General features: G+C 50.0%; 1 protein-coding gene across 1 annotated transcript in view; it reads left to right on the top strand.

Annotated features, from left to right (window-relative positions):
* DHX38 (DEAH-box helicase 38) overlaps positions 1 to 26,414 on the top strand; it is a 1,077,951-nt gene that overhangs the window by 549,455 nt on the left and 502,082 nt on the right. The window contains exon 12 of the mRNA XM_078670369.1: positions 21,439 to 21,576. Coding sequence (XP_078526495.1) covers positions 21,439 to 21,576 — 138 coding nt within the window. The remainder of the gene's footprint in view (positions 1 to 21,438; positions 21,577 to 26,414) is intronic.

Here is a 26,414-nt window from a genome sequence, read left to right as displayed (position 1 = left end):
GTTACCCCCTATCTCATGGTCCACTAAGCAATCCCTCACCCTAAGGGTGTCTGAGGGTCTCCACCATAGGGAATCTCTACCTGTGGTGTGTTTTGGCAAAGTAAAAGGCTGGTGCTGAGATGGAGTACTGAAGTGAGGCTCCACTGATTTTGGGCTCAGCTTCCTCCAATCATTATCCACCATAGAGGCCTTTCTTTCCAAGACTGAGTTGTGTTGAGCTCTCAGGGTCAACCTCTGGCTACCTAAAGCTGGAGGCTGAGTCCCTCTGTTTGGCTTACTGGAGGGACAGGTCAGGTTTGGGGCCCTCAGGTCCCAGGTTTGGCTGTGCCCAACAGTGTCCATCTGTGGGAGTTCCCTAACTAGGTTTAAGGGGGATCCCTCAGGAGTCTGTTTTATTTTCACTTGGCTAGGATTACTAGCTTCAGTGCCCTTAATCTGTTGATTGGGAAGTTCTTTTGGACAGGGGGCCCTGTGGGGTCCACCACTGGCCTCCCTGACCTCTACAGCCCTGGGCTGACTGAGGCAGGGTAGAGAGGGGCAGGTTACCTGCTCCAGACTGGGTCCCACCTTGGAAGGGTCCACTGACATCAGGGGCTCTGCCAGGCTAGGCCTGACTACCTCTGGGGCAGTTCCTTCACAAGGGGTCAGATCAGTTCCCTGAGGAGGCTGATCCTTTCCTAAAGTCTGGTGGGAGGGAGATTTCTCTTCCTCCTCAATGCTCTCTGTCTGAGTGGAGTGATCCATAGTTTCAGGCTTCACAACACTATCATCTGTCTGAGTTTGAGCTGTGGCCATCACAACTCTCCCAACCTTTTCAGGAGGGGGCTCAGTTTGGGTGTGGGCTGTGACCATCACAGCCTTTACAACCTGTTCTGGGAAGGAAGTAGTCTGAGATTGGGCTGTGACTGGCACAGCCCTCCTGACCTGTTCAGGGAGGACATCTTGGACTGGGGCTGTGGTTACCACTGCTCCACTAACCTTACCATGGAAGTTTACCATTTTAGAATGGGTTTCTTGCTCTACTTCAGCCCAGGCTGAGAGCTCTAACTCATTCCCCAGTAGGCAATCTACAGGCAAGTTTGGTGACACTGCCACTCTCTTGTGGCCAGTGACACCTCCCCAGCTGAGATTGACCACTGCCATGGGATGATCTCTCTGTACTCCATCAATATTGGTCACCTGGTATGTGGCACCAGGTAAAAGTTGCCTTGAGGGGACTAGACTCTCAGTCACCATAGTGATGCTAGCCCCTGTATCTCTGTAGGCCTCAACTTTTATACCATTGATGAGGGGCTCCTGTCTGTACTTGCCCAAAGTGTTGGGACAAGTTGTGAAGTTGGCAAACCCCATGCCAGTCTCACAGACAAGAGTATCTAAGTTTGGGGACCTGGTTAGGCCAGAGTCCCCAGGAACTCCCAAAGTAAATGCACCCAAATTCTTGGGGGCACTCCCACCACCTGGGGGATTACTACTAGTAGTAACAGGAGGTTTGGGAATGTTACTTGGGGGTATGTTCTCCTTATTGTTATTCTTTGGGCAACTGCTGTCAGTTTTCAAATGACCCACCTGTTTACAGGGATAACAATAAGGTTTCTTTTGGTTATTAGAAGGATTCTGGGACCCACCCCCCTCAGAGGATTTTTGGGGCCCTGATGTGGTTTGATCTGGAGATTTATTCCCACCCTTCTCTTGAGGCTTGGTTGATTCCTTTTTCTGGTCACCACCTTGGTTCTTGGGCCTAATCCTGGTTCTGACCCATTTGTCTGCCCTCTTACCCAATTCTTGTGGAGAGGTCAGATCAGAGTCTACCAGGTGCTGGTGTAATAACTGGTTCTGACAATTATTTAAGACTTGCTCTCTCATAATAAGATTATACAATCCTGTGAAGTCAGTAACCTTGCTACCCAGTAGCCAGCCTTCCAAAGCCTTAGTGGCACAATCAACAAAGTCAGACCAGTCCTGAGACTGAGTTTTCTGGGTGTCTCTGAACAGCAACCTGTACTGCTCAGTGGTTAAGCCAAACCCATCAACCAGTGCATTTTTCAGGACCTGGTAATCATTAGCATCCTCCACTCTTGTAGTGAGGAGCTTATCTCTACCTTTACCATCAAAGGAGAGCCACAGTATAGCTGCCCACTGACTTTGGGGGATGCACTGTACAGTGCAGGCCCTCTCCAAAGCAGCTATCCATTTCTGGATGTCATCCCCTTGCTTAAAGGGGGGCACTATCTTAGTCAGGTGTTTAGTATCTAAACCCTTCTCTCTATCTCTTGGGAGATTGCTGCCACCAGTGGGAGCTAGCCCACTCATCTGCTGCTCTCTAGCAAAGGCAAGCTTTTCTTTGGCCAGGGCAAGTTCTTCCCTTTCAATCCTCAGAGCAGCCTGTCTCATTCTAGCTTCATGCTCTATTCTCTGAGGGGAAGTCACTCTCCTCTGTGGAGAGTTCCTCCTCCTCTGGGAAGAGGCATTAGAGTGCAGAGATCTATTGGAGACCCTAGAAAGAGATCTATCTCTCCTAACTCCAAGGTTAGACCCACTTCGGGTTAGTACTGGGGGTCCCCCAGATCCTAGCCCAAGTAAGTCTAAGTTGGCCCTGGTTAGCCTTCTGACTACCTCAAGACCTTTGTCTACCTCATCCCCAGAGAGTTCCTCCTGATCCTCCTCCTCTCCAACTGCAGTAGCAGTGTTGGGGAGGTCTGGATCCCCAGAGGTTCCCTCTAAGGCTGGCATGTTCTCATGTAACTGAGAAATCTTTCTGGCATCATATGTCTCTAAGAGACCTATCAGAAAGGGAATGGTGGGGTTAGACCCCTGCTTCAGTTTCCTGGAGGTACAGACTTGTCTCATCTCCTGGAAACTGAGAGCTGCATATCTTGAAGTGACCTGTGGAGGGTCAACACTTACCAGGGGAGTCTCAGTGGACTCTCCATGGTTAGACATGCTTTTCTAGTGAGGTGTAAGTGGTGCACTTACCTACACTATATGTTTGCCTACTGATCCCTTGCTAGAGTTGTAGTTTAGGGTGTGCTAGGCCCTAGGAGCTACAACAGCTGGTTCAGTAGAACTCAGAGTATTCTAAGCTAAGTTATATGTACCTTTAGTACTTATGTGATCTTTCACAAGATATTCTTAGGATATGTGTGGTAAAACAACAGCAAGCTCAAATCCCAACCGCTGCTCACCAATGTGAGAAGTTGGCCTGATGTGCAGTGTTCACTATTCTAGTGATCACTATATATCAGTCCAAACAACCCTTATTGATGATTGGTTGTAAGTCAACCTTATAGACCAGCTATCCTAGTAGCATGGATACGAGCAGTCTAAGGCTAAGACTCTAGAGGGCGTGTTAAGCCAGCTGTTTTACCATCACATTACCCCTTGAACACCCAGTGAAAGGACACCACACAAGTGTTATGAAAATAAACAGTGTATTTATTAGAATCACAACAACCCTGTACTCTTTATGAGGACAGGGTGCTAGGCACACAACAAAACTCTTACGAAAATACTTAAGTTAGCACGGTATACACAAATGCCCGAGGGGCACGAAAAACCATATACTTTAAAAGTGGAATGCGAAATTACTAGCAGGTAAGTACAGTACTAATAGGCTTTGGAATCGCTAGGACTTGACTATGGAATCGTTAGATTACTTCTAGGAGGCCTAGGGGACTCGGGTGCAGAGTGTGCACTCTCACGCGGGATGCGGGACAAAGTCTATGGAAGCTAGTAACGCTAAAGTTAGTGTTCACGGGCGAACCCGACCTGGTAGGGAGAAAATGACAGTGGATCCTGACCCTTGGATAGTGAGGCTATGCTGGGGCACCGAAATGCCGAAGTTACCTAGCCCAGGGGCTGCAGCTGCATAGGTCTCAAAAGACGTCGGGAATCCTCGTTGCCGGACCAGGAGCCTGGAAGAAAAGATGCTGGCAGGCGACCAGTGAAGATAGTTCGAGTTGATCCAAGCCTGGATCTGGAAGATGGATGACACCTGAAAGCAGAGGGGACCAAGTTCGTGACTACTAGCCAGTAGTCAGTGGGTACCAGGAGGGCACCGGATGGTAGTCACCTCGACTAGGTGAGTGGGCGACGCTGTGCTCTGCAGATCTCACGGACCAGGAGGCGTTGTCGGCGACCAGGATGGAGAGGCGAGCTGTCCCACGATGGTTGAAGCTGTCGGCGTCGAAGTACCCAGGATTGGGCAACAAGCCTTGGCTAATTCAAGCCCACGCGGTGGACTCAAAATGGCGTCTTGAGTGGACCAGGAGGGTCCGGGGTGCTCCTCTTCTGGAAGGGAGCAAGGGCCAGTCTGGAGCAACCAGACCAGCAGCAGTGATGTCGTCGGGCGTCGTTCAGAAGGCCACAAGCCAGCGGGCTAGTAGCCAAACAACGCGGTGAGCAGCAAAAAGCAGAAGGGCCCCACGCCGATCGTGGAGATGATGGGGGGCTGATCTTCGGTGCTGGAGCTGCTCAGGGTCGGGGCTTCTCGGACCCCAAAGCACTCACCAGGAAATTACTCGGCGGGCTTGCTGTGCAGAAGTCGTGCAGTCTTGGCAATAGTCGGTCCCTTGAGGTCTCGTCGCACTCACGGTTCTCAGCTTGGCTGTAGAGGTGAGTAGAGGTCGGAGGTGCCAGGGAAGCCGGGTCTTGTCGAGCTGGGCAGTCGGATTCCGGAGGAAGGACTTACAGCAGACCGCAGTGTTCTTGCGATGGTGCCTGCGGATGCAGGGTGACTACTCCTTAGCCACAAGGGAGAATCTTGAAGAAGGAAATCTTGAAGTCCTTTCGTAGAAAGTCGTGTCTTGATTCCAAAGATGATCTAATTTGGAAGGGGGCCTGCTCCTACCTTTATCTGGGAAAAGGGGGCTGGCACGCGACTAAGTCCTGCCCTATGGGTGGGACCAGGAGGGGGGTGGTTACACCCCTCTCCTTTGGCGGGCTTTCCCCAGGCCAGGGGCTGGAGTGCCCCTGGAACTGGTTTCAGCCGGCCTATGCACAGTGAGCACCGGGGTGCCACTTGCAGTCACCTTCCTCTGTAGCCCTGCCTACCTGGAATACACAAAACCCTGTCTGGGACGGTACTGGCACCGCCCCTGGCAGGAAACCCTTTGTCCATGCCTCCTGCTCTGGGAGGACTCCCAGCAGCAGGAGGGCAGACTTGTGTCTCGGTGGCAGCATCCATTTTGTGGAGCTGAGGCTATGTCTGACTTTAACCGGGGTTACAGGTTACATACATGTCGTGTCCCTCTAGAAGGGTGGAATGCTAACCCCGTCACCAGAATTGGCGAGGGGTTAGTATTCCAATTCGTATGACACCTTACTCGACATGTTTTGATAAAGCGATACCAGAGTTGGCATATAACCGCGAGGATTATAATGCACTTAAGAGTATATGGTATGCGATATCATGGAAACGGCTAAGGGATGGATCCCGAAAGCCGCAGACAGGCTCAGCTCATGCCAGAGCACTATCTCACACGATTCCAAGCACCCTGCCTTCAGGATTGTCAAGGCCTGCCATAGGAGTGACTGATAGGAGATCTGTGTGTCCATTTTTAGGGTTAGATATAGGTATACTATATCTAAAGCAAAGGGTGATTACACCACCTTGCCCCAGCTGTCAAGCAGCCAGTTGTGTCAGATTTGGATGGCCAGCCAGGGGTGGCATAATACATGCTGCAGCCCCTGGTAGGCCCTGGGTACACCTATGCCCTGGGTACCTAAGGTACACTGTACAGGGACTGATAAGGTGACTCAGTATCCAATTTAGATATGTACCTAAGGTACATGGAATCCATTTTACAGACAGAGCAGTAGGCCTGGGGTCCTGAATAGCAGGGCCCCAGGTCAACTAAGTCAGAAAACCAGCAAAACACCAGGCAAAAAGTTGGGGGCAACCATAGTCAGGGATCTACCTTCCTACATAACCCCCCCCCCCCCCAAACGAAAGGAGATAAGGCTATCCTTGCCAGGTAAGCCTATATTGCCTGAGTGGCCATATAAGGAAGTACCAGCACTGGCATGGTTACCCCCTATCTCATGGTCCACTAAGCAATCCCTCACCCTAAGGGTATCTGAGGGTCTCAACCATAGGGAATCCCTACCTGTGGTGTGTTTTGACAAAGAAAAAGGCTGGTGCTGAAATGGAGTACTGAAGTGAGGCTCCACTAATTTTGGGCTCAGCTTCCTCCAATCATTTTCCACCATAGAGGCCTTTCTTTCCAAGACTGAGTTGTTTTGGGCTCTCAGGGTCAACCTCTGGCTACCTACAGCTGGAGGTTGGGTCCCTCTGTTTGGCTTACTGGAGGGACAGGCCAGGTTTGGGGCCCTCAGGTCCCAGGTTTGGCTGTGCCCAACAGTGTCCATCTGTGGGAGGTCCCTAACTAAATTTAAGGGGGATCCCTCAGGAGTCTGTTTTATTTTCACTTGGCTAGGATTACTAGCTTCAGTGCCCTTAATCTGTTGATTGGGAAGTTCTTTTGGACAGGGGTCCTTTGGGGTCCACCACTGGCCTCCCTGACCTCTACAGCCCTGGGCTGACTGAGGCAGGGTAGAGAGGGGCAGGTTACCTGCTCCAGACTGGGTCCCACCTTGGAAGGGTCCACTGACATCAGGGGCTCTGCCAGGCTAGGCCTGACTACCTCTGGGGCAGTTCCTTCACAAGGGGTCAGATCAGTTCCCTTAGGAGGCTGATCCTTTCCTAAAGTCTGGTGGTAGGGAGATTTCTCTTCCTCCTCAATGCTCTCTGTCTGAGTGGAGTGATCCATAGTTTCAGGCTTCACAACACTATCATCTGTCTGAGTTTGAGCTGTGGCCATCACAACTCTCCCAACCTTTTCAGGAGGGGGCTCAGTTTGGGTGTGGGCTGTGACCATCACAGCCTTTACAACCTGTTCTGGGAAGGAAGTAGTCTGAGATTGGGCTGTGACTGGCACAGCCCTCCTGACCTGTTCAGGGAGGACATCTTGGACTGGGGCTGTGGTTACCACTGCTCCACTAACCTTACCATGGAAGTTTACCATTTTAGAATGGGTTTCTTGCTCTACTTCAGCCCAGGCTGAGAGCTCTAACTCATTCCCCAGTAGGCAATCTACAGGCAAGTTTGGTGACACTGCCACTCTCTTGTGGCCAGTGACACCTCCCCAGCTGAGATTGACTACTGCCATGGGATGATCTCTCTGTACTCCATCAATATTGGTCACCTGGTATTTGGCACCAGGTAAAAGTTGCCTTGAGGGGACTAGACTCTCAGTCACCATAGTGATGCTAGCCCCTGTATCTCTGTAGGCCTCAACTTTTATACCATTGATGAGGGGCTCCTGTCTGTACTTGCCCAAAGTGTTGGGACAAGTTGTGAAGTTGGCAAACCCCATGCCAGTCTCACAGACAAGAGTATCTAAGTTTGGGGACCTGGTTAGGCCAGAGTCCCCAGGAACTCCCAAAGTAAATGCACCCAAATTCTTGGGGGCACTCCCACCACCTGGGGGATTACTACTAGTAGTAACAGGAGGTTTGGGAATGTTACTTGGGGGTATGTTCTCCTTATTGTTATTCTTTGGGCAACTGCTGTCAGTTTTCAAATGACCCACCTGTTTACAGGGATAACAATAAGGTTTCTTTTGGTTATTAGAAGGATTCTGGGACCCACCCCCCTCAGAGGATTTTTGGGGCCCTGATGTGGTTTGATCTGGAGATTTATTCCCACCCTTCTCTTGAGGCTTGGTTGATTCCTTTTTCTGGTCACCACCTTGGTTCTTGGGCCTAATCCTGGTTCTGACCCATTTGTCTGCCCTCTTACCCAATTCTTGTGGAGAGGTCAGATCAGAGTCTACCAGGTGCTGGTGTAATAACTGGTTCTGACAATTATTTAAGACTTGCTCTCTCATAATAAGATTATACAATCCTGTGAAGTCAGTAACCTTGCTACCCAGTAGCCAGCCTTCCAAAGCCTTAGTGGCACAATCAACAAAGTCAGACCAGTCCTGAGACTGAGTTTTCTGGGTGTCTCTGAACAGCAACCTGTACTGCTCAGTGGTTAAGCCAAACCCATCAACCAGTGCATTTTTCAGGACCTGGTAATCATTAGCATCCTCCACTCTTGTAGTGAGGAGCTTATCTCTACCTTTACCATCAAAGGAGAGCCACAGTATAGCTGCCCACTGACTTTGGGGGATGCACTGTACAGTGCAGGCCCTCTCCAAAGCAGCCATCCATTTCTGGATGTCATCCCCTTGCTTAAAGGGGGGCACTATCTTAGTCAGGTGTTTAGTATCTAAACCCTTCTCTCTATCTCTTGGGAGATTGCTGCCACCAGTGGGAGCTAGCCCACTCATCTGCTGCTCTCTAGCAAAGGCAAGCTTTTCTTTGGCCAGGGCAAGTTCTTCCCTTTCAATCCTCAGAGCAGCCTGTCTCATTCTAGCTTCATGCTCTATTCTCTGAGGGGAAGTCACTCTCCTCTGTGGAGAGTTCCTCCTCCTCTGGGAAGAGGCATTAGAGTGCAGAGATCTATTGGAGTCCCTAGAAAGAGATCTATCCCTCCTAACTCCAAGGTTAGGCCCACTTCGGGTTAGTACTGGGGGTCCCCCAGATCCTAGCCCAAGTAAGTCTAAGTTGGCCCTGGTTAGCCTTCTGACTACCTCAAGACCTTTGTCTACCTCATCCCCAGAGAGTTCCTCCTGATCCTCCTCCTCTCCAACTGCAGTAGCAGTGTTGGGGAGGTCTGGATCCCCAGAGGTTCCCTCTAAGGCTGGCATGTTCTCATGTAACTGAGAAATCTTTCTGGCATCATATGTCTCTAAGAGACCTATCAGAAAGGGAATGGTGGGGTTAGACCCCTGCTTCAGTTTCCTGGAGGTACAGACTTGTCTCATCTCCTGGAAACTGAGAGCTGCATATCTTGAAGTGACCTGTGGAGGGTCAACACTTACCAGGGGAGTCTCAGTGGACTCTCCATGGTTAGACATGCTTTTCTAGTGAGGTGTAAGTGGTGCACTTACCTACACTATATGTTTGCCTACTGATCCCTTGCTAGAGTTGTAGTTTAGGGTGTGCTAGGCCCTAGGAGCTACAACAGCTGGTTCAGTAGAACTCAGAGTATTCTAAGCTAAGTTATATGTACCTTTAGTACTTATGTGATCTTTCACAAGATATTCTTAGGATATGTGTGGTAAAACAACAGCAAGCTCAAATCCCAACCGCTGCTCACCAATGTGAGAAGTTGGCCTGATGTGCAGTGTTCACTATTCTAGTGATCACTATATATCAGTCCAAACAACCCTTATTGATGATTGGTTGTAAGTCAACCTTATAGACCAGCTATCCTAGTAGCATGGATACGAGCAGTCTAAGGCTAAGACTCTAGAGGGCGTGTTAAGCCAGCTGTTTTACCATCACATTACCCCTTGAACACCCAGTGAAAGGACACCACACAAGTGTTATGAAAATAAACAGTGTATTTATTAGAATCACAACAACCCTGTACTCTTTATGAGGACAGGGTGCTAGGCACACAACAAAACTCTTACGAAAATACTTAAGTTAGCACGGTATACACAAATGCCCGAGGGGCACGAAAAACCATATACTTTAAAAGTGGAATGCGAAATTACTAGCAGGTAAGTACAGTACTAATAGGCTTTGGAATCGCTAGGACTTGACTATGGAATCGTTAGATTACTTCTAGGAGGCCTAGGGGACTCGGGTGCAGAGTGTGCACTCTCACGCGGGATGCGGGACAAAGTCTATGGAAGCTAGTAACGCTAAAGTTAGTGTTCACGGGCGAACCCGACCTGGTAGGGAGAAAATGACAGTGGATCCTGACCCTTGGATAGTGAGGCTATGCTGGGGCACCGAAATGCCGAAGTTACCTAGCCCAGGGGCTGCAGCTGCATAGGTCTCAAAAGACGTCGGGAATCCTCGTTGCCGGACCAGGAGCCTGGAAGAAAAGATGCTGGCAGGCGACCAGTGAAGATAGTTCGAGTTGATCCAAGCCTGGATCTGGAAGATGGATGACACCTGAAAGCAGAGGGGACCAAGTTCGTGACTACTAGCCAGTAGTCAGTGGGTACCAGGAGGGCACCGGATGGTAGTCACCTCGACTAGGTGAGTGGGCGACGCTGTGCTCTGCAGATCTCACGGACCAGGAGGCGTTGTCGGCGACCAGGATGGAGAGGCGAGCTGTCCCACGATGGTTGAAGCTGTCGGCGTCGAAGTACCCAGGATTGGGCAACAAGCCTTGGCTAATTCAAGCCCACGCGGTGGACTCAAAATGGCGTCTTGAGTGGACCAGGAGGGTCCGGGGTGCTCCTCTTCTGGAAGGGAGCAAGGGCCAGTCTGGAGCAACCAGACCAGCAGCAGTGATGTCGTCGGGCGTCGTTCAGAAGGCCACAAGCCAGCGGGCTAGTAGCCAAACAACGCGGTGAGCAGCAAAAAGCAGAAGGGCCCCACGCCGATCGTGGAGATGATGGGGGGCTGATCTTCGGTGCTGGAGCTGCTCAGGGTCGGGGCTTCTCGGACCCCAAAGCACTCACCAGGAAATTACTCGGCGGGCTTGCTGTGCAGAAGTCGTGCAGTCTTGGCAATAGTCGGTCCCTTGAGGTCTCGTCGCACTCACGGTTCTCAGCTTGGCTGTAGAGGTGAGTAGAGGTCGGAGGTGCCAGGGAAGCCGGGTCTTGTCGAGCTGGGCAGTCGGATTCCGGAGGAAGGACTTACAGCAGACCGCAGTGTTCTTGCGATGGTGCCTGCGGATGCAGGGTGACTACTCCTTAGCCACAAGGGAGAATCTTGAAGAAGGAAATCTTGAAGTCCTTTCGTAGAAAGTCGTGTCTTGATTCCAAAGATGATCTAATTTGGAAGGGGGCCTGCTCCTACCTTTATCTGGGAAAAGGGGGCTGGCACGCGACTAAGTCCTGCCCTATGGGTGGGACCAGGAGGGGGGTGGTTACACCCCTCTCCTTTGGCGGGCTTTCCCCAGGCCAGGGGCTGGAGTGCCCCTGGAACTGGTTTCAGCCGGCCTATGCACAGTGAGCACCGGGGTGCCACTTGCAGTCACCTTCCTCTGTAGCCCTGCCTACCTGGAATACACAAAACCCTGTCTGGGACGGTACTGGCACCGCCCCTGGCAGGAAACCCTTTGTCCATGCCTCCTGCTCTGGGAGGACTCCCAGCAGCAGGAGGGCAGACTTGTGTCTCGGTGGCAGCATCCATTTTGTGGAGCTGAGGCTATGTCTGACTTTAACCGGGGTTACAGGTTACATACATGTCGTGTCCCTCTAGAAGGGTGGAATGCTAACCCCGTCACCAGAATTGGCGAGGGGTTAGTATTCCAATTCGTATGACACCTTACTCGACATGTTTTGATAAAGCGATACCAGAGTTGGCATATAACCGCGAGGATTATAATGCACTTAAGAGTATATGGTATGCGATATCATGGAAACGGCTAAGGGATGGATCCCGAAAGCCGCAGACAGGCTCAGCTCATGCCAGAGCACTATCTCACACGATTCCAAGCACCCTGCCTTCAGGATTGTCAAGGCCTGCCATAGGAGTGACTGATAGGAGATCTGTGTGTCCATTTTTAGGGTTAGATATAGGTATACTATATCTAAAGCAAAGGGTGATTACACCACCTTGCCCCAGCTGTCAAGCAGCCAGTTGTGTCAGATTTGGATGGCCAGCCAGGGGTGGCATAATACATGCTGCAGCCCCTGGTAGGCCCTGGGTACACCTATGCCCTGGGTACCTAAGGTACACTGTACAGGGACTGATAAGGTGACTCAGTATCCAATTTAGATATGTACCTAAGGTACATGGAATCCATTTTACAGACAGAGCAGTAGGCCTGGGGTCCTGAATAGCAGGGCCCCAGGTCAACTAAGTCAGAAAACCAGCAAAACACCAGGCAAAAAGTTGGGGGCAACCATAGTCAGGGATCTACCTTCCTACACTGACAGATCCAGTATCTTGTTTTTAGTTTTTATGCAGGAAGACCATGAGTAGATGTCCTCGTGTTGCTAAAGTACCATGTGTAGAATCTCATGGCAATTCATACAGTCTTACATACATTTATATATACACAACTTAACAGTAGGCCTGAGAAAAACACTATGTTCGAGGCACGTGGGCTGCTGAATTTAGATCTATGCATAGATCGCCGCCTAGTGTTGGGTACGGATGATTGCACATTGTTGTCCTGGAAGAGTCTTCGAAGTATCACGAGATAGGTGGCTCCTCCCTGGACTACAGTGCGCATGGGCATCCCCTCCATGCTCAGATTGTTTTTTTCCGCCATTGGGTTCGGATGTACTTCTTAACTCACGTTCGGAATTTATAATAGTTACTCTTTTTCGAGGCCAAAAGGCCTTAGGGGCGTCGGTATTGTCTTTCGTTCGGTGCCTTTTACCTTTCCAGTTCTTTGAACTCGACTTCGGAAGATTTTTGGTCTTTCGACACCAAAGGCCCATCGACGATCGACGATGGAACGGAGTTCGTTCAAGCGCTGCCCCGTCTGCAACTCTAAATATCCCCACATCGACGTGCACCCGGTGTGCAACAAATGTCTCTCACCGGACCACGACGAGGCCAGCTGCATGGCCTGTTCGAAGTTCAGGTCAAAGAAAACTCTCCATCTTCGACGCACTGTGTAGGAAGGTAGAGCCCTGACTATGGTTGCCCCCAACTTTTTGCCTGGTGTTTTGCTGGTTTTCTGACTTAGTTGACCTGGGACCCTGCTATTCAGGGCCCCAGGCCTACTGCTCTCTCTGTAAAATGGATTCCATGTACCTTCGGTACATATCTAAATTGGATACTGAGTCACCTTATCAGTCCCTGTACAGTGTACCTTAGGTACCCAGGGCATAGGTGTACCCAGGGCCTACCAGGGGCTGCAGCATGTATTATGCCACCCCTGGCTGGCCATCCAAATCTGACACAACTGGCTGCTTGACAGCTGGGGCAAGGTGGTGTAATCACCCTTTGCTTTAGATATAGTATACCTATATCTAACCCTAAAAATGGACACACAGATCTCCTATCAGTCACTCCTATGGCAGGCCTTAACAATCCTGAAGGCAGAGTGCTTGGAATCGTGTGAGATGGTGCTCTGGCATGAGCTGAGCCTGTCTGCGGCTTTCGGGATCCATCCCGTAGCCGTTTCCATGATATCGCATACCATATACTCTTAAGTGCATTATAATCCTCGCGGTTATATGCCAACTCTGGTATCGCTTTATCAAAACATGTCGAGTAAGGTGTCATACGAATTGGAATACTAACCCCTCGCCAATTCTGGCGACGGGGTTAGCATTCCACCCTTCTAGAGGGACACGACATGTATGTAACCCCTAACCCCGGTTAAAGTCAGACAGAGCCTTAGCATCCACAAAATGGATGCTGCCACCGAGACACAAGTCTGCCCTCCTGCTGCTGGGAGTCCTCCCAGAGCAGGAGATAAGGACAAAGGGTTTCCTGCCAGGGGCGGTGCCAGCACCGTCCCAGACAGGGTTTTGTGTATTGTAGGTAGGCAGGGCTTTAGAGGAAGGTGACTGCACGTGGCACCCCGGTGCTCACTGTGCATAGGCTGGCTGGAACCAGTTCCAGGGTCACTCCAGACCCTGTGCTGGGGAAAAGCCCGCCAAGGAAGTGGGTGTAACCACCCCCCTCCTAGTCCCACCCATAGGGCAGGACTTAGTCGCGTGCCAGCCCCTTTTTACAGGATAAAGGTAGGAACTGGCCCCCTTCCAAATCAGATCATCTTTGAATCCTGAAACTACTTTCCACGAAAGGAACTCAAGACTTCTTCCTAAGATTTCTCCCTTGTGACTAAGGAGTAGTCACCCTGCATCCGCAGGCACCATCTTAAGAACACTGCGGTCTGCTGCACGTCCTTCCTCCGGAATCCGACTGCCCAGCTCGACGAGAACCGGCTTCCCTGGCACCTCTGACCTCTACCTGCATCATCAGTCACGCTGAGATTCGTGGGTGTGACGAGACCTCGAGGGACCGGCCATCTTCAAGACTGCACGACTTCTTTCCAGCAAGCCCGCCGAGTGAATTCCTGGTGAGTGCTTTGGGGTCCGAGAAGCCCCCACCCTGAGCAGCTCCAGCACCGAAGAGCGGCCCCCCAGCATCTCCACGATCTGCGTGGGGCCCTTCTGCTTTTTGCTGCTCACCGCGTTGTTTGGCTACTAGCCCGCTGGCTTGTGGCCTTCCTGACGACGCCCGACGACATTTCTGCTGCTGGTCTGGTTGCTCCAGACTGGCCCTTGCTTCCCTCCATCGGAGAAGTACCCTGGACCCTCCTGGTCCACCCAAGACGCCATTTTAGGTCCACCGCGTGGGCCTTGCATTTGCCAAGACTTGTTGCCCAATCCTGGGTCCAGCGACGTCGACAGCAAGAACCTTCGTGGGACAGCTCGCACCTCCATCCTGGTCGCCGACAACGCCTCCTGGTCCGAGAGACTGTAGAGCCCAGCAGCGCCCACTCACCTGACTGCGGTGACTTCGTCCGGTGCCATCCTGGTGCCCCCTTAATCACTGGCTAGTGATTCAAGAACTTGGTCCCCTCTGCTTTCAGGTTTTCTTCTTCCTTGATCCAGGCTTGGATCCATCGAACTTTTCTTCACTGGTCGCCTGCCAGCAACTTCTTCCTTCCAGGCTCCTGGTCCGGCAACGAGATCCCCGACGTCTTTTCAGACCTATGCAGCTGCAGCCCCTGGGCTAGGTAACTTCGGCACTCCGGTGTCCCAGCATAGCCTCACTATCCAAGGGTCAGGATCCACTGTCATTTTCTCCCTACCAGGTCGGGTTCGCCCGTGAACACTAACTTTGTGAATTCTAGCTTCCATAGACTTTGTCCCGCATCCCGCGTGAGAGTGCACACTCTGCACCCGAGTCCCCTGGGCCTCCTAGTAGTAATCTAACGATTCCCTAGTCAAGTCCTAGCGATTCCAAAGCCTATTAGTACTGTACTTACCTGCTAGTAATTTCGCATTCCACTTTTAGAGTATATGGTTTTTCGTGCCCCTCGGGCATTTGTGTATAACGTGCTAACTTAAGTATTTTCGTAAGAGTTTTGTTGTGTGCTTAGCTCCCTGTCTCATAAAGAGCCAGGGTAGTCTTGTTATAAATAAATACACTGTTTATTTTCATAACAACTTGTGTGGTGTCCTTTCACTGGGTGTTCAAGGGGTAATGTGATGGTAAAACAGCTGGCTTAACACGCCCTCTAGAGTCTTAGCCTTAGACTGCTCGTATCCATGCTACTAGGATAGCTGGTCTATAAGGTTGACTTACAACCAATCATCAATAAGGGTTGTTTGGACTGATATATAGTGATCACTAGAATAGTGAACACTGCACATCAGGCCAACTTCTCACACACTGCACGACAGTCGGCGCGCGAATCGGCACCAGACCCAGAAATCATCTTCGGTGGTGACAACGAAGAAAATGTACAAGATGACGAACCGGAGCACTCGGATCCCGCGTCGGAGCCAGACTTCACCTACAACGAGGACGAGGAAGAACTCTACGTCCATGATGAAGACATCGTCGAGGTAGGAGACGACGTACAACCTATCGGAGCCGTCGACGACGACTCAAGTGAGGAGCTAGGCCCAACCGCGGTTGCGGGGACCCATAAAGACTCTTCCACGGCTCAGGTCGAGGCATCGCCGGAAGGCCTTAGCCAAGATCTTCGACACCGTTCTCTAGTCCCGCTTCCAGGCCCGACTAAGAACATTTACAATGAGCCATCAGTCAATCGACCACACTCTGTGGACAAATCGAAACCAAAACAAAAAGACTCAAAATCAAAACCGAAACTGGTTAAAACAACTATCGGCTCAACGGCTTCGGAGACTACCAAGTCAAAATGTGCACCCGACCCTTCGGGGTCGAAAGGGGGCGTCGAACCGAAGATCGGGTCGACTACGCCTGTGTCAACAGTTAAACACGTCACGCTCACGTCGACATCGACGTCCGGCTCCAAAAATGGCGACTCTTCCAAAGGACTCGAGGCCCCAAAGACCATTGAGCCGAAAATAAAGAAGCCACTGCTGGTCAAGGCTTTCGACCCGAAGCCAAAACTCGGACCGAAAGACCCCGCCGCGTCGAAGCACAAGGCTGTTCCTGCTGCGCAACAACGGCTCGAATCGACGCAAGGCCTCAAACACACAGAACCGCAAAAGTCGGTTGGATCGAAGACGACGCCTCCATCGAAGCTAGTCAGTCCGTCACCGGTGCTTACGGCGCCGATAAAGTTCGGTCTGCCCCCGACAGCACGACCTAAACCTGTTCAACACACACAGGCTACCGACTCTTCCAGGTCAACGTCGGTTCCCGCATCCTCTCTGCCTCGGACGGAAGATGTCATATTCCAGCCACTGTCCCACGATAACCCGTCGAAACTCTACATCGACTCCGAATCAGGTCGGCTCACCGTCTATAAACGTAAGATCATGCCTGAAAAGCCTATGGAACGTTATAGGATACCACTGAAGAAAAAGAGAGACTCTACCACCTCTCCTGTTCTTTTTGAACCCATGCAATCATATGGGCAGGACTATGCCTACTCTCCCACACATCTCTGAGGATGTGGAGGAAGGGGACAATGAGGACCAGTTTAACTATCCTATTGACACTGATCAAGATGAGTCCCAGCAGTGGGCTGATACTGTGGACCCTGCTGAACCACACACCACCCCATATACTCTTTCATTTGCTATCAAGCCTTCGCCTACTGAAGATAATGCTGCGCTCAACGCGCTAATTGAGAGGGCGGCACATAACCATGACGTGGATATGCACGCTGACCCCGTGGAGGAAGACTTTCTTTTTGATACATTCTTCACATCGGAAAGATCTATAAAAACCCTACCTATGCTCAAGGGTGTGCTCAAACATGCAAGTGACATTTTTAAAGAGCCCACTAAAGCAAGGGTGGTGAACCCAAGAATTGAAAGGAAGTACCGGCCTGCGCCCGTGGACCCTACCTACATCAAGGGCCAACTCCCACTGGACTCCTTAGTGGTGGCTAATGCTCGCTAGAGAGCGAACTCGCAAACAACGGGTGAGGCTCCTCCTCCGGACAAGGAATCCAAGATCTTGGAAGCCTCTGGGAAACGTGTGGCAGCTCAGGCTGCTAATATTTGGAGGATCTCCAATACCCAAGCCCTGTTAGCAAGATATGACAGGGCACACTACGACACGTTAGAGCAGCTACTGCAACACCTACCAGACACTTACAAAGAGGGAGCAGAAATGCTTATACAGGAGGGAAAGTTGATCTCCAACGCGTCCATTAAGTGCGCGTTAGATGCAGCCGACACAGCAGCTAGGGCCATAAACACTAGCGTTATGCTGAGGAGGCATGCCTGGCTCCGCATATCTGGATTTAAGTCGGAAATTCAAACTACCCTACTCAATCAGCCAGTAAACCCTGACTTCCTGTTTGGTCGAGAGGTAGACACCACTCTTGAGAAGATTAAGAAGGACACTGAAACTGCGAAATCCATGGGAGCTCTGCAGTCTCAGCAGTTCAGGGGCGGTTCCTTTCGTCGCTCCGGTAACAGGGGAGCTTCAAGAGGACAAGCGTCACAACAAGCCCAGTACAACAAGGGAGGCACACAAACCACCTATAACAAGAACAATAGGGGTGGATACCGTGGAAACAGCATCAAGGGCAGAGGACGTGGAAATAATAATGCCAGATCCTCCGCCACTAACAAGCAGTGACGTCTTGTCACTGCCCCCCGACCATATAACACCGGTCAGGGGGAGACTCCAGCAGTTCCTGCCAGTCTGGGAAAGCATAACCACGGACAGGTGGGTGAGACAACTTATACAACAGGGTTATTGTCTAGAACTGACCTCCACTCCACCCAACATACCCCCAAGGCACCGTCCTATGTCCGCCGAGCACATGCACTTATTGCAGCAAGAAGTCATATCCATGCTGCAAAAAGGGGCCATAGAACTCGTGCCTGTAGAACAACAGGGAACAGGGGTGTACTCTCTGTACTTCTTAATCCCAAAAAAGGACGGGTCTCTCAGGCCCATTCTAGACCTCAGGCCTTTAAACCAATACATCCTACCAGAACATTTTCACATGCTCACGTTACAGCAAGTTCTGCCGTTGCTCAGTCAAGGAGATTTCCTAGCAACCCTAGATCCAAAGGATGCCTATTTCCACATTCCCATTCACCCCAGTCACAGGAAATATCTCAGGTTCACCATCAACAACCAGCATTACCAGTTCAAGGTACTGCCTTTCGGGGTCACTACAGCCCCCAGAGTGTTTACCAAGTGCTTAGCGACAGTGGCCGCGCATCTTCGGAGACAACACATCCATGTCTATCCGTATCTAGACGACTGGCTTGTCCAAGCAAAGTCAGCCCAGCAGTGTGCCAACCACATGTCCCGCACAATCCACCTCCTACACAGTCTGGGATTTTCCCTCAATTACCAAAAGTCCCATCTTCAACCCGCACATGTACAGCAGTACCTAGGCGCAGAAATAAACATGCTCGCTGCCACAGCGCACCCAAACTCAGCGAGAGTCAACAGCATGCAAGTGCTGATTCAGAGATTCAGGCCACAACACTCACTCCCAGCGCAGGTGTTCATGCAGCTGATAGGCATGATGGCCTCCTGCATCTTTATAGTCCCGCACGCGAGGCTACACATGCGTCCGCTTCAGGAATGCTTAGCACGCCAGTGGAACCAAGCTCAAGGACAGTTAAAAGACCTATTGTTGGTGACCGGTCGTGCATACAACTCTCTGCATTGGTGGAACACACAAAACCTTTGCAGGGGACGACCGTTCCAAGAGCCTGTGCCACAGATAGTACTGACAACGGACGCATCTCTCCAGGGCTGGGGAGCGCATGTCCTCCATTGTACAGTGCAGGGACTATAGACACCGCAACAGCAGAAGATGCATATCAACCTACTAGAACTGATGGCAATCTTCATGGCGATGAAGGCATTCAAGTTTCATCTCTGCTACAAAGTCGTGCTGATCCGGACGGACAACATGACTGCGATGTATTACATCCAGAAGCAGGGGACACACACACTCTCCACCATTGTCACACCTAGCACAGTGCATGTGGAAGTGGGCCATTCAAAGGAACATGTTCCTCATGGCGGAACACCTCCCAGGCAAGGACAACCAGATGGCGGACCTGCTCAGCAGACACAGCCATCAGATGCACGAGTGGGAGATACATCCCTCAGTGCTCCAACCATATTTCCGTCAGTGGGGTCATCCAGAGATAGACCTATTCGCCACACACGAAAACGCAAAATGCCGCACCTTCGCCGCAAGGTTCCCACACCCGCAGTCTCAGGGCAATGCGATATGGATGAACTGGTCGAACAGATTTGCGTACGCCTTTCCTCCAGCGCCACTCATACCGCTAGTGGCACGCAAACTGAGGCAACCCTCCATGACGCTCATCCTAGCTCCTCCAACGTGGGCAAGGCAGGCGTGGTACACCACGTTCCTGGAACATTCCGTGGTTCCCCACCAGCGCCTAAGGCTCACACCCAGTCTCCTCACTCAGAGCCATGGAGACATTCAGCACCCGGATCCGCAGCAGTTGAGCCTTGCAATATGGCTCCTGAAGTCATAGAGTTTGGCTACCTAAACCTGCCTCCTGACTGCATGGACATCATAAAAGAGGCTAGGCGACCTACCACCAGGGCCTGCTACGCGGCAAAATGGAAGCGTTTTGTTATCTATTGCTCCAATAGTAACATAAATCCACTTGATGCGTCCACGCAAAACATCATAGGTTACTTGCTGCACCCATACAGGTGTAATCTAGCGTATAGTTCCATCAGGATACATTTAGCTGCAATGGCAGCTTATCTTCAAAATAGACAGCACCTATCCCTTTTCAGAGTACCAGCCATTAAAGCTTTTATGGTGGGACTGAAAAGGGTAATTCCTCCAAGACACCCGCCTTCGCCTGTCTGGAACCTCAACATAGTCCTCACCAGGCTCATGGGCCCACCATTTGAACCTCTTCACTCTTGTGAGATACAATTTATCAATGGAAAGTGGCTTTTCTGGTGGCAATTACGTCGCTACGACGAGTTAGCGAGCTGCAAGCCCTCACTATTCAAGAGCCTTTCATTCAAATACATGCTAATAGGGTTGTGCTGCGCACCAACCCTAAATTTATGCCCAAGGTAGTATCACAGTTCCACATTAACCAAACTATTGAACTACCTGTATTCTTCCCAAATCCTGATTCAGTGGCAGACAGAGCACTACACACACTAGATGTTAAAAGGGCTCTCCAGTATTACATAGACAGGACTAAAGATTTCAGGAAAACTAAACAACTGTTCGTTGCCTTCTCTCCACAGCACAAGGGCAACCCAATTTCTAAATCCGGTATAGCCAGATGGATTGTTAAATGCATCCAGATCTGTTATCAAAAGGGTAAACGCACTATAACAGTCCCCCCAAGAGCGCATTCCACACGCAAGTTGGGGGCATCCATGGCTTTCCTAGGTAACATTCCTCTAGAGGACATTTGTAGAGCAGCCACATGGACCACCATACACACATTCACCAAACACTACTGCGTGGATGTACACTCAAAACAGCAAGCTGCTGTAGGTCGGGCTGTTCTCAGGACTCTTTTTCAGACTGCTGCAGCTGGCACGGGCAACCGCCGCTAAGGAGGGTACTACTATTTATTCTATGCATAGATATAAATTCAGCAGCCCACATGCCTCGAACGGAATATGCTACTTACCAGTATGCATCTGTTCTTGGCATGTAGGGCTGCTGACATTTATATCGCCCGCCCTCCTCCCCGGTGCCTGTCGCAGCTGTAGCACTCAGAATTAATCGAATTATTCTCATGCATGGTCATCGCTTACTATATCACACTCCATCTCTGCCACAATGGCGAAAAACATTCTGAGCATGGAGGGGATGCCCATGCGCACTGTAGTCCAGGGAGGAGCCACCTATCTCGTGATACTTTGAAGACTCTTCTAGGACAACAATGTGCAATCATCCGGACCCAACACTAGGCGGCGATCTATGCATAGATATAAATGTCAGCAGCCCTACATGCCAAGAACAGATGCATACTGGTAAGTAGCATATTCCTTACCGTAGATATGTGAACGAAAAACAAATTATCTTCATAAAAAAATGTAAAATAAGCAACAGATTATTATGTTGTTGTTTATATAATGGAATAAAAGCAGTTTGAGGCCAAAGGCCGCAGTTCTTTCGCAGACACCAGTACACATGATTGCATATACGCGCAACAAACCACCATAGTGATGGTAAAGTTTTTCTGAGGGCTGGAAGAACCGTTTTAGTGGGTCTCTGATATTCGGCATGCTATATACTGCAATATGTTTGTGAGTTGAATATATGAAAGAAAGCTTTATTTTTGCTTTCAGGACAGAGCAGAAATTTGCGGACCACATGAAGGAGAAGAGTGAAGCCAGCAGCGAGTTCTCCAAAAAGAAGTCTTTATTGGAGCAGAGACAGTATTTACCTATTTTTGCCATCCAGCAGGAACTTCTAACCATCATCAGGTATTATTCATCAATACCTCACTTTCCAGTGCAAATATTCAATCTTCCACATCATTCCCGCACCCCAGAATTGACCCACACCATCTGTAAACCCTGCAGCCCTCCTTCCTTTGTACTACAGTGCCCAGCTATGCAGACACTAATGCCACTTATGCGCATTTCCAAAGCAGTCATCTGCAAACTCAAGTATAGTAGTTCCACTACTACGTAACCAGCACACTTTTTACCTCTCAGCAGTAGCTCCCTCATTTCACAATGCATGCACATCTGGAGATATACCCACCTCTTAATTCCAGTACAACAATCCACACTTACTTCATTGGCATGGCTGTACTTACCATATTGCAAACAGCGCCTACTCTGTGCACGCCATACATATCCATCCCAACAAGCAATCCAACTGATGCTCATTTGAACGTGACCCTAGTTAAAACGTGACCCTAGTTAAAACGTGACCCTAGTTAAAACGTGACCCTAGTTAAACCTTGCTTTCTGTATACTGCATCCCGGCACATATTTAGTCGTGCATCATTTGCAACAGGTGCTTGGACTGGGTTACAATACAGTTTAGAAGAGTATTCTTCAGTTATTAGCCTGATCATGTTTGGGCATGGCACAATAGATACTGAAATCACTCCCTTCAACAATCAGATGTCATCACCCCTCCCACATTTCCACCAACAGTCTTGCATCAGTTCCTTTTATCAGAATGCAGCATGGCTTAGACAATAGGATCTTGAGCTCAAACTGTTTTGATAGTTCTGTCATGGACACTTAATTTTTAATGTGCTTACATTTTTACTCCTCTTGATGTGGATCAGATTTCACATGAACACGTTGTGTTTCTAATAGAGGCTACATTACATGAGGCAGATGTTGATCTCCATTCCCCATTCTGTCAGAATGCTCTGTTCAACTTGACTGCCTTGTGTTCCAATTGTGCTTTGATGCAAATTGGAGTAATGAGAGAGGGAAATAAAGCTGTTCCAGGCTCACCATCATCAGCAAAGGGAAACAGAATTGCCTGAGTGTCAAGGGATATGTGGGCGGGCATCTCCTAAAATGTACACTTGATCAAGAGAAAGATAATCTCACTAACTTTGTCAGTGAACTGCTTCCCTTCCCGCACAGTTCCACCTGATTGCTGCTGCTCATGACCCTTGCAGGTCTGCGAGTTCAAGGGAGCATCTTGTTCCGCTGCTGCTCTGTCCCTCTGCTTTCTGCCTTTTCTCCTCTGATCTCTTTTTTCCTTAATTTATTATTTTTTGCTTTTCTGTCACTCTTTCTCTTTATGCACTTTTTGTGCCTTTTTTCTCTCTGTCTTTGCCGTTGCTCGTCCTCTGCGGCTCGCCCCCCTCCAGCACCGCTTAATACCTCCCAGCGTCCGGCCCTCCCCCTCACACTACTTCATGGCGGGCGCACGCAGTTGGGGCACCAAAGGCAAGCCTGTCTTCACCTGGACTGCATCTAGCTCCACTGCCCCTGGTACTCGGACCATTCACTGCTACGATACCAGTACACTCCATGCCCTTAACACCAGACGCCACCATGTGTCACCGAAGCACACCCAAGATCCGTTCACCTGTTGCACATGCAACTGCACCTTTGCCTGCCTCCCTCAAGACCTGGACCCAACCACCTCAGAAGTTTCTTATTCAACACAGGCTTCCTCAAAAGACACGCTGTGGAGATCTGGGACCTACCTGACTCCATCTCCCCTGACGTCACCTTCACAGAAACCTGGATGAACTCCAGCTCAGCCCCGGATATCGCAACCACCATCCCCAACGGATACAAAATCCTCCACCAAGCGGAAGGAGGCATTGCCATTGTACACATAGACACCTTCTGCCTCTCAACCAACTCCAACAACCACTCACCCGTCATGGAGCACTTCCACTTCCAGATCAACCTCAACGCCACCCTCTGTGGCACCCTAGTCTACATACCAATCGGACCTCCAACCCCCTTCATCATAGCCATAACCGACTTCATCGCTCACTATGCTCTTGTCTCAACACACTACATCTTCCTCGGCTATCTCAGTTTCCACCTGGACAACCTCTAAGACCACAACACCTCAACCCTACTGGAGAACCTCGCCACCATTGGACTCGTACAACTAGTTCCAACGACAACCCACTCAGCAGGACATACGCTCGACCCAATCTTCTCCCCATGCAACAACATCTGTCAGCCACACCTCCAAGCCATACTAGCCCGACCCCCTCCGCGCCCACTTTTCATTCACCAAACTCACTGTACACCACCACGCCTATCGCAATCCTCGCAGAAGCTGGAACCAGGTCACCGAAGGCCAGCTCACCACCTCCCTCAACAAAACCCCACCAGAGACATCAACAGACGCCAACACCTCAGCACGCAACCTCCATCACTGGATTTCGACACTGCCCCTCCCCCCCCCCCCCCCCCCTCCCCGGAAAACCCTCAAACAAGCAGCTGCTGACGGCAACAATATCACGGCAGACCACGCAGCCTTCAAATCCGCCGTCACGGCACTCCACCGCCTCATCAGAACAACAGAGAAAGCAGCTATCGAGGAACTCATCAACGCTAACTTGCACAACATCAAACAACTCTTCGCCGTGGTCAAAGAATTCACCGAAACCCAGCACAGAGACAGCAGGCATCCCTCCATACCAAGACCTCTGCAACAACCTTGCCACCTTCTTCCACCTCAAGATCAAGGAGATCTACAACAGCTTCACAACCCAAGACTCACCCATCCCACCCGCAGCCACCGCACCCAATGGCTCCTGCCCCCAGCAGACCATGACCAACTGGACTATCCTCACCTCTGATGACACCTTCAGGATCATGAAGAGTATCCATTCTGAAGCCCGCTCAGATCCCTGCCATATCTTCAGCAGAGCCGGCACCTCCATCGCACCCGAACTCTGCTGCACCATCAACTGCTCCATCGAGTCTCAACTTTCCTGGAAGACTGCAAGCACGCAGATATCCATTCCCTGCTGAAGAAACCTTCTACTGATCCGACATACCTCAAGAACTACAGTCCCCCCTTCCAAACGAAAGTCATCAGGAAAGCAAATAACTCTCAAATATCCGAGTTCGTCGAAACGCACAACATCCTGGACCTCTCCTAATTGGGCTTCAGCAGGCAACCACAGCACTGAGACTGCTCTCCTCGCTGCTACAGATAACATCCACACCCTCCTCCACTGAGGCGAGACTGCAGCCCTCACCTTCTTGGACCTGCTTCCGCCTTCAACAGTCTCTCACCACACCCTCTGCGCAAGACTTCACTGCCGTGACAAAGCCCTAGAAAGGATCCGCTCCTTCCTCACCGACCAAACGCAGAGACTCAAAAACTTCCACGGTTCAAATCTGAAGCCAATGAAATCAGCTGTGGAGTGTCTCGGGGATCCTTCCTGAGCTCCACCCTCTTTAACATCTACATGGGCCGCTTGCAGCCATTGTGAGAAGCCAAGGACTCAACATCATATTCTATGCCGACGACATGAACCCACAGCTGCCAAGAGCAACTTCCAGGACGGGATGAAGGCAGTCACCACCTGGATGAAGGACAGCTGTGCGTGTGTGTGTGTGTGTGTGTGTGTGTGTATATATATATCAAAACGATCCCGACCGCCCTTTGCTGCGGTCATAGACGGGCACGGACCTCTTCTCCTCTCCTTTTGCTTACTGATCAAGTAAGGAACGCCAATACACCAAGATAGTGTAGCAGTGCAGAAATGTGTTCACAGTGATGCCAGAGCAAGTGCCCTCCCTAACGCGTTTCGCACCGCGGACGGAGCTTGGTCACATGATATATATATATCAATAAAGCAATTCAAGAGGTTGCCATGCAGAACAAACCTGACCAGATTACAGGGTCATTTGTTCCACCCAACTCAGCATCATTGGATTTTAAACCAATGCTCCTGAGAACTGACTGTATGGTCGCCTGATTTTGCCCCAAACATTGCATGGTCTTTTTAAAGGAGGTGTAGAGACATCCCACAGGAGCATCTTATTCTTCATCAAAAAGGTCATAATACCATTACTTGCAAAGAAGTTATTTTACCCTAGTTATTGCATTTGACTTAAGAAAAGTCTGTCTGTCCCCTCATCAGAGGTCCCTTTTATTGAATCCCATGATTAAAGACTTTATAGAAGGCCTAAAAAGGTCTTTCCTCCTGCAAATGTTCCTTCACTGTAGCAACTTCATTTGGTGTCCTCCTTTTGAACCTATTCACAAGACTTCATTGACGCATCTGGCTTGGAAGACACATTTTTGTAGTGACTTTCATTTCATCTTGTCGGGTTGGTGAGATTTAAACCCAATACCTCTTTTCTCTCTAATACTTCCAAAAGTGGTCTCAGATTTTTATTTCAACCAAACTGTAACACTTGATCTCAGGTGAGTTTTACCACAGCCAATGAAATCCAGAGCTCATTTTATAGAGGTAAAGTGGTTATGACGGCATGGCTGGAAATATCTGTTAGAGCTATCTAAAGTGGACCACTCAGAAGCCATTTTAGACCGTTGGAAGACAAAACTGTTTAATTCTGATACTAGCAATGATTCTAGCATAGGTGAAGTTGTTCTGAAAAATATTTTCGGCTATTGATACATGCACTTCACATTCTATTTGTGACGACTTATGAAAGATTTTTAATGTCCTGTATGGTCAAGAGCCTTTATGGAGAATATTAAAGCTTCCTACTCTATTCTAACATTTATAACTATCAATGTAGATGTAGAAGAATTGCTTAGTGATTTGTAGTCCTGGTTCGTCAAAAACAACTGAAACTCATAGTAGCTAGTACAGACCATCATGGAATACAAAAGC

Source organism: Lissotriton helveticus, chromosome 12 (assembly GCF_964261635.1).
Source record: "Lissotriton helveticus chromosome 12, aLisHel1.1, whole genome shotgun sequence".
In the NCBI taxonomy this organism is placed as follows: Eukaryota; Metazoa; Chordata; class Amphibia; order Caudata; family Salamandridae; genus Lissotriton; species Lissotriton helveticus.
The sequence above is the reverse complement of the archived record's forward strand: the minus strand, read 5'-3'. Positions and strand labels throughout refer to the sequence as shown.